General features: G+C 37.0%; 1 protein-coding gene across 1 annotated transcript; it reads right to left on the bottom strand.

Moving 5' to 3' along the window:
* Positions 1–322: 322 nt before the first annotated feature.
* Positions 323–8,549, bottom strand: LOC134846059 (E3 ubiquitin-protein ligase RNF31-like). Its single transcript, XM_063863245.1, has 2 exons — positions 5,362–8,549; positions 323–1,061 (listed from the first exon to the last, which is right to left on the bottom strand). Exons 1-2 carry the CDS (start codon positions 8,226–8,228, stop codon positions 671–673), a joined length of 3,258 nt encoding a protein of 1,085 aa, XP_063719315.1. The 5' UTR covers positions 8,229–8,549; the 3' UTR covers positions 323–670.
* Positions 8,550–8,969: the final 420 nt, after the last annotated feature.

Raw genomic sequence — 8,969 nt, 5'->3', positions numbered from 1 at the left:
TTTTCGACTAGTTCTGGGTTGTTGCAGCAATTTTGAGCAACCTCGTGTATTGAGGACAGAAACACTTCGTGTTTTTGACCTTCAAAAACAATCACATGAGAATATTTCAGGAATTCAAGTAGCTTCAGCTTCAGATTTGGGTACCTGTCACAATACTGAATTACGTCACACAATTGACCTCGGAGTAAATTTTGATGTACCGACATTTTGCTCTGAAATGTAAATATTTGACTTAATATCTAAATAACTATTGCGTCAGAGGTCAGGGGTTACAATCAAACTAATGATTGCATTTTTTCAGTTTTATGTCGATAGCCTGAAACAAAAATATAAGCGTCAATTTCATTAATTGGAGGAATAATTATAAAATCTAACTAAATTTCGTCAGAGGATAGAGTTCGATTGGCTCAATATACATCATGGAACTGAAAACGCTTCTCCCAAAAATTCCAAGGCGAAACAATAGCACACATTTTTCAGATTATGTTTTCAATCAGATAGTACGCAAAATTTACCGATATAATTAAACATCGAAGGAAATAATAATTGAGTTATATAAAAACTTCAGACTAGCTGAACTGAAAGCACAGTTTCATAGAATTTCAGAAAATTTCAGAGTTCAAAATTCAACAATGTGAGCAGAAAAGTCTTTCAAACACCTTCAGGTTGATCAGAAATACTCCAGGGGTATTTTCGTAATCACCAAATTTTTCAACACTTCCAATTCAGAATTTTCGTCGAAAGCCACATCTCTTCTGTGTAGTTCCGCCAAACACTCATCGACCGAAAATTTCACAACCGGGTCAATTTTGTTTTTCTTTATCAAAGTAGACAGATACTCGTTATAGTGTTTGTCACACACGCCACCCTGCTGTGGTTTAGCTGGCTGCCCGCATGCTTTTTCGCTGCCGCTGTTACTCGTTTCAATGATTGGGCATGTATTGTTGCCAGTAGCCTCGGCGGCTGAATTCGGCAGCTGTTGACTGTAATCAACGCCAGCATCTGTCAGAAGCTCTTGTAGAGTCGAGATATCTTTGTCACGCAGATAACTGTAGCAATATCTTAAACACAAATATGAATCATATTACGTAACACAACAATCTTAGGGTTATCTAAATCATTTCACATTGTCTTAAAACTCTGATTTAGGTATTTTATTCTTGACGTTACTCGCTTTTTTTTCGCTGGAAAACAGCTATCCACTTCCAATGAATAATGGGCCAAAAAATATTTCACTGATGTTGAAATGTGAATGTACTGTACTGCCCATACGTTCAGTTGAAAGTTTCAGAAATTTTTATACTTGGTTTCATTACACAAATCATCAAATATAATTTATAAATATTTTCATGAGACGAACATTACTGGTACTTTCTCAAAATTTACAAAATAGATAAATTAGAAGCAGAAATTCCAAGCAAGCAAAGCGGAGATCAGCCTCATTCGCGAAATAAAAAATCGTCAACAAAAAACTATTGTCAAAAAATTGTACCGCATAGCAAAAACAAAACCCCTTTTTTCAGTCCTTTGAAAACTTCAATTCAAAGAATAACTAAAATAGAAAATTAAACCATTCAAAAATTGAGCTCGACATTTGAAGGAAAAAACCATCAAACAGCGCCAATGAAATGAACAAGAAAAAACCAAAAAAAATGAAAAAAAGTTGGAAACTTTTCGAACTTCAGAGAAAAAAATCAATTTAAAACTCTTTGAATTTGAAATTTGAACAATGATGGGCCCTTTTTTCACAAAATTTAGATCGATACTAATTTTTTTAATCCACTGGAAACTCTTTGAAATTAAAAATCACTTTTAAAAAAGGAGTTAAACTTGCCTTTCTTTTAGCAAATGATTTTGAGTTAAATTTGAAAGAATCAAGAGTTAAGCCATGAATCAAATTTAAACGTGAATAACTTTCAGGAGCTTTTTCTTGGACAAAAATGAATAACCATACAAACTAAATACGTGTCTTCTCTTCGTTCATCGACAGTTAAGACATTTTGTTCATGCCATTTAATCACTCGCAGGGAAACTTTCATTTTTTAGGTAGTTGTCTTTCTTTAACTCGGCTGTTTCTAATAAAAAAACTTGAAATCTAACTGCAGATGGCAAAAACTGACATTTTTGGAACCTGAAAAACTTTGTAAGACGCAGAGGCGAAGCAAAGCTTCGCATCACTTGCGATACAACACAAACATGAAATAAAAACATGAAAAGGCGAAAATGAATAAATTTGGAAAAAAAAAACAGTCATAAACTTTCATGTCTCGATAGAAGTTCATTCCAGGCAAGCACTCCAGACACTTGAATTTTAAATCAGCAACAACGCAGCAAAATTTACGAAAACAAGCAAAGCCGACATCTTTGAGCAGACACAAGTTGAGCCGAAAAAAATATGATTTTATAGAAAAAAAAAGTTTTAAGTCCACTTCAAACAACAATGGACAACACTTGCACTTGCAACTAAAACGAAAGTTGTTTGAAGCAAAAGAAAAATCAACTAGGCCAACAATCTTTGAGCTGAAAACACTTGAACCGAAAAAAAAAATGATTTTTTGATTTTTTAAAATGTTTCAAGTCCCCCTTGAAATTAGAATGAACAACATTTGCACTTGCAACAACAATGAAAAATATCTAGAGCACAAGCTAAATCTGTTGTAGCAGTTTAGCCGACAAAACCTGAGCGAAAAAACGAAAAACCAACAATTCAATTTTCTCGGAGCCACGCCTCGGACCCCAGACCTCAGGGTACAAAGGCAACTGCTTCACCTCCAGGCCAAGGGGGAAGCAACGTCTAACATGTTCAGAGAAGGTAGGAAGATAAATGAAGAGATGATAAAAAAGAAAAGTGAAAAGAAAAGATTCAACTGATTTTGTTAATTTAGTTGTTAACCCAAAAAAAGTCTATATTCCAGTTTGAAAACGCTTGCTTATCGCAAGCGTAAAAATCCATATCTGTCCCAGAACTGAAACAGACGTGGCCATGTTCAAATCAGACATGGATCATATCTGCACAAGCTCTGAAATAAGTTAGACTTTGGTGTGGCAGATCAGATTTTTGAATTTTTGTTATGTACGGGTGATACTTTTATAGACGATAGCTATGAACATCTGCTCTTTTTTGAATACAAAAAAAATAGTTTGAAGTCCTTACAACATTTGTATTAAACGAACCTTCAAAATAAGCATTTTAGAATGAAAAATGAGTTTGATTGGTCGACAAACAGAAATAACGAGAACTAATTTTAAAAATTCATTGTAAGCGCAGAAACAAAGCCTGTACAATGATTCTTGTTGGCGCTTTAAAATAAAATGATAAGATCTGACAACAATCCAGCAACAACCAGTTATCCAAACAATTCGACAAAGCATTAGAAAAAAGTCCCAGCGGGAAATCCAGCATTAAAGAGGATAAAAATAGGCGAAACACCCACTAAAAAAAACAAGGAAGGCAAAAATCGCTGAGACTTTCAACAAAGGTCCATTAACAATTTCAAGTAAATTTCATTAAAAAAAACTTAATAAGATACTAAGCTAGTCAATTTAATGTCAAAGACCTTCACAAAGAAAACCTACTTAAGCGTAAAAATTTCAACTACTGCCGCAAAAAATGGTTAATTTATTCTTATAACTTATATTAGCTTGCTGATATTCGATCAATAGAGTTTCACCATAAGATATAACTATTTGCAAAAAACTATCTGCCAAAAATCTATTTGCAAAAATTGGTATTAAAATTGTAAGCAAATAACATGACCAACAAACTGTTGGAAAAGAGTAATGAACGCAAGGAAACTGAAAAAAACTGATTGTTTTTTCAAGAGCCATCAACTTTTGAATTTCGAAGAAAAAAAATAATGGCCTTAAAGATCTTTGAATTTGTAGAACCATTTTTGATGGACATTTTTTTGTTAAAATAAACCAAATTTGAGAAAACTGGATCAAAACGTAAAAGTTTTATTTCGCTGGGAAATCTGATAAATTACTTTCCATTTTCGAAATCAGACCTTTTTTGTCACCTTTACACTTTTGTTCGATAGTGAAGTTAGCCTTCTTTTTAACAATGGAAATTCACTGAACATAAAAAATCACAAGTCAAACGGCGAAAAATCAAAAACTGAGCGGGAATTTTAAGACCTTGTCCTGAAAAAAAAAACAACAAAAAAAATCAGCAAGATCTATATAAGAGTACTCAATACGTTCATTAATCTTATTAATATCGGACACAGCAAAAATCCTAATTGATCATGCAATAAAAATGATGATTATGTTGACATCAAATCTATTGAAAAGTTGATTTCTGTAGTGAAAACAGATAGTTAATTGCCAAATATATGCATCAAAAAGCATATGGAAACTAGAGCTGATTTCTCCGCTACCACTGAAGATTTCGAGTTAAAACATAGCCAACAGACAATTTTATAAGAGTCAATGAACACAAGTAACCATAAGAAATTACTTAGTTGTTTTTTTTTTGTGAAAAAAATGTCAGGTTTCGCATTTCAAAGAAAAAATAGATGAATTTAAACTCTTCGAACTTCTAGAACAATTTATAATTGACGCTTTTTTGATAAAAATTACCCCATATTGAAAAACTAGATCAATAGATAATTCTTTTTATTTCACTGGGAAATCTGATAGTTAAAATCCATTTTCGAAATTAGAAGTCGATCAAAGAAAATGAATGGAAATTTTTTTAAAAAAATGAGCCGATCAAAATTTAAGACTTGCCTGAAAAAAAATCATCACGACCTAAACAAGAGTCTGCGCTACATTTAGCGACTCTTAATTAACATTGGAAAACGAACCACAAAAGAAAATAAGATTTCGAGCGGCGGTCTGGGATGTTGAATTTGAGATTTCGAGAACTAACTTCAATGGTTAAACCAATCCTAAATAATACTACATATTATTCTCCTCGTTTTAAAAAAACCTTTCGCAAAGACAAATGTGGCCACATTCTATGCTCGTTGAGCAACAACGGCTATTCTAGCTTTTCTTACGATCCACTGCAATTTTTCCTGTAATTATTGAGCACATTTCATCATTGAATCAGTTTCGAAGCTTCAGAATGCAACAAATTTGAAATGTTTAGATGTCTTTTTCTCAAAAGCCTTTTTTCTCCGATTTGAAAAGAAACTTGAAATGCTGAAATTTTTTTCGCAAATTGAGATACAAACTTTTTAACCCCCGGCCCAGCTCCCACCTTTTAACCTTGGGCCTTTTATTCCGTGGGGGAGAGAGATTTCATCCAATTTGCCGCCGCCGCTCCCACCTTGAGAAGTCGGATGACACTGGGACCCCTCCAAACATGACCGAAGCGAGATTCGAAACCACGACCTTTAAGTTAAAGATACTGACCTTGGACAATGCTGATGCAGTCCTAGTTTGGCACACTTGGAGAACCTCCTACACTCCTTGGAGTAGAGAGCATAGCAGAACCCGCAGAACTCAGTCTGACACTTGCTGCATGTGAAATGCAGACAACCTCCTCGGACCAACTCGTACCTGAACTTACACTGTGGACACTTCATGGCATCTATGGCCCGCAAGAATCCGTCGAGGCGCTTGCTTTGATATTCAGGATCATTTTCCATTTCCCATTGAGAAAACTGTTCGCAAGTTAGGCCGTCATGTTGGTCGACCCATTTTCGACCACATTCGAAACAAGTTGAGTGGCCTTCATAACATGTCATTTTCAGAACCCTAGGGTTCTCCCATAGAATACCCTGAGCACATGTTGCCTCTGAACACCATTTAAAGTAATTGTCTTCTTCTAGGATATTTTCCAAAAACCGGGTATCGAACAATTTGAACATTTCTTGTGGTAGAAAATTTTTCAATTGTTGCTGGAGATAAGTGTCATTTTCGTTGTTGGAAATAATCTTCGAGCCACAACCCGGGCACTCAATATTGCGCACGCTTTTACCTGATTCATAAAGCTGCGTTTGTAAATGTTTGCGCATGCAGTTATGACAGACCTTGCATTCATTTTTACAACTGGGAAGTTTAATTATGAAGCAATGAGCCAGTTCCTCGTACTGAACACTGCATTCCACAATGTATCGCTCATAACTTTTGGGCACTTTAAGACTTTCCTGCGAAATGTTTTTGGCGATCCACAAAGCCGACGAGTATTCCAAGTCAGGTTTATTTTTCAACATTGAAAACAGAAGCTGCGCGCGTGAAAACGGCAATTGCTTCTCAGCCATTATTTTGCGAAGAAAAACTGCTTTTGCCAATATTCCTGAGACAGGAGGAATATTCGAGTTTCTCACCGCGTCTTCAACAAGCGTATCCGTGTATGTCATCGCTTCAGCTGAGAAAGACTCCGATTTAGCGGAATCTTGTCGTTCCAAAATGTTCGAACCTTCGTCGCTGTTCCAAATCCTCGACTGCAGAAGATTCGCAAATATGTGGCCTTGCATCTCTGCGTAAGCAGACCGATAATTGCCCCCATTCTGCTGCATTTTCTCATGAAACAAAACGTACTTCTTATTCTCAGCTCCTACTCCTATAAGCTGTTGGCCTAAACACTTTCTAGAATTCAAAGAAAACTCTGCAGCTTTAATGCTGTCAAACTCGCACAATTCCAATGCGAATCTCCGCTCTGCAACTGAAAGACACAAAACTTTCTTCAATTCTTGATTGAGTTTCGAGGCAACTATATCATTAACTGCGTTCATGGTGTCTTCCACTGCGCTTGTGCATATATCTACTCCTTGGATTGTTGGATTTGAAGATGCCAACATGACCTCAAGATCATCCAGACTCGAGCCCTGAGCTATCTGGTCTTTCAGAAACGAAACTGTTTCCATTCCATCAATAAGAGTGCTGTCGTCGTCTTCAAATGCGCCTCTGCGTGTAATAATAACGGGCTCGTCATTTTTTGGTTTCTCTGTCGTTTTAGCCGCTTCTTTTGTGTCAACTTTCGGCACTTCCGGTTCTTTGCTTAACTTATCTTCATCTGGAGGAGCGCTGTTCTCTTTCTTCCTTGGCGAATGTTTGGGCGATCGTGTAGTTAGTTCCGATTTTAAAAAAGAATCCGGAGACGCCGGAGGAGTGAAAAATGATTCCGAAGAATTCAATGAGCCGGCTTGCTGCATTACAGGCGGCGCCAAGCTTTGTCCCACAACTTGAAAACCACAGTTGCTGCAAAATTTCCCACCAGCAAATCTTGAACCACAGCTCGGACAAAAATTTATTTTGGGCACGGCTGGCGTCAACGAATTGTCGCGAGGAACATTTGGTACCATCATAGATTGACATCGCTTACTCTGTCTGTCAAAACCCGTGCTTACTGAAGGAATGGGTACATGAGAAGACTCAAAAGATGGCATTTCATAACAGCTACTTCCCATCATATTCTGTTGATGCATCGAGTTCGTTAACGCATTTATATCTAACGGCTTCGGCGCTCCCATATCGATCGACTTTTCCAGATCTTCTAGCCAACTCGGATTCACCAAAGTTGCATCTGAGCTTACAGTATTTCTACGATCTCCACCGCCCGCTTGTTGAAACATAAACGTAAAATCTTGCGTAGCTCCAGAGGTATTTGAATTGACAAGGTTGCTGTGGTATCCGCCCAAATTGACACCACTAAATGGAAACTGTGGCAATCCTTGACTTCCAATCATCTGTGGATTTGGAAACCTGTTTGGAATCGCTGCATTACTATAATTTGGCGACATCGAGCTTGCTCCTGGAACTCTCGGGCCAACGTGGGTCGCGGTATATGCGAGTGTTTGAAAAGTATCGACAGAAGATGCTGGCATGTTTGCACCAAACGGTGGATTAGTTCTAGCTTTGTTCCATCCAATATTACCAGTAATGGGGACCCCAGCTCTCGGTTGAAATGAAGGAACATTTACTGCAGCTCTACTCACAGCAAAGTTATTTGGATTGACTGGCAGTTGCGATACTGAACTCATCGAAAATTCACGCGCATTTTCGCTTTGTGCTTTTTGCCACTGATATTTATTTGTAGCAGCAGCTGAGACAGGGTGCACAAAACTCGCGTTACTATCTGTACATCTTGCATCATTCTGGCAGGGCACTGGTTGCGTTGTTTTCAGCAGGTTTCGCTTGTGTTTACTTCGCTCCGCTGCTTTGTGGTACAACTTATCACACGACTGGCATCTATCGATCCTACATTCCTCGCAACTTACTTCCGCTTTGATCTGCAGGCAGAGTGTACAAAGATCGCCGTCTTGCTTGTCCGCCATTTTTATGCACGACGCTTTTCACAAACAGTCACATACCAAATCTGTATATAATACTGATGTGTATAACAAAACAATGGCAATAAAAATGGTATATAAGAAAAGCAAAGCTAGTTTTTGCTTTTCTCAGTAACAAAACAGCATACCAAGCGCAGCTTTGGTATTATTCGATGGTAAACACAAACATGATGACAGAATGTTCACATGATATTGAAAAGTATTTTAGCATGTTTAAGCAAGTATTGGCTCTGTCGCAATTACATTTGAAGGTAATTTTGCACATAATAAAGAGCTTTCTCAACCATTCAGTGCTACCAGCGGTGCTAAGTAAATAAGACAAGACGTTAAGACGACAAATGAGTTAAAACATGTTCAAATTTAAGCTGAAACATTCGAACTTAAGCAAACTATTATCATTACTAGCGCATGACTCGCACCTACGGTGCTCCAAAAAGATCGTTGAACGTAAAAAGAGCTTAGTAATTCACATAGTAAAACAGCGATAATGAATACAACCGTGAAGATAAACCTGGCTCATCTATCAGGGGTTTTTATTTCATAAAAAACGTAATATCTCGAAAACCAAAATGATTTGAGCAGAAACAACAAGAGGGCAAAATTGCTACCCTATATTGTAACCTGAGAACACCCCACCATAAGGTTGAGAAATTCAACTTCTACAAGTTGTTTTTGAAACCTAAGTTTATTTGAAAAAATCATGAGAAAGGCCATATCTTGGAAATA

Source organism: Symsagittifera roscoffensis, chromosome 5, assembly GCF_963678635.1.
Source record: "Symsagittifera roscoffensis chromosome 5, txSymRosc1.1, whole genome shotgun sequence".
NCBI lineage: Eukaryota > Metazoa > Xenacoelomorpha > Acoela > Convolutidae > Symsagittifera > Symsagittifera roscoffensis.
This window is presented reverse-complemented; position numbering and strand designations above follow the sequence as displayed.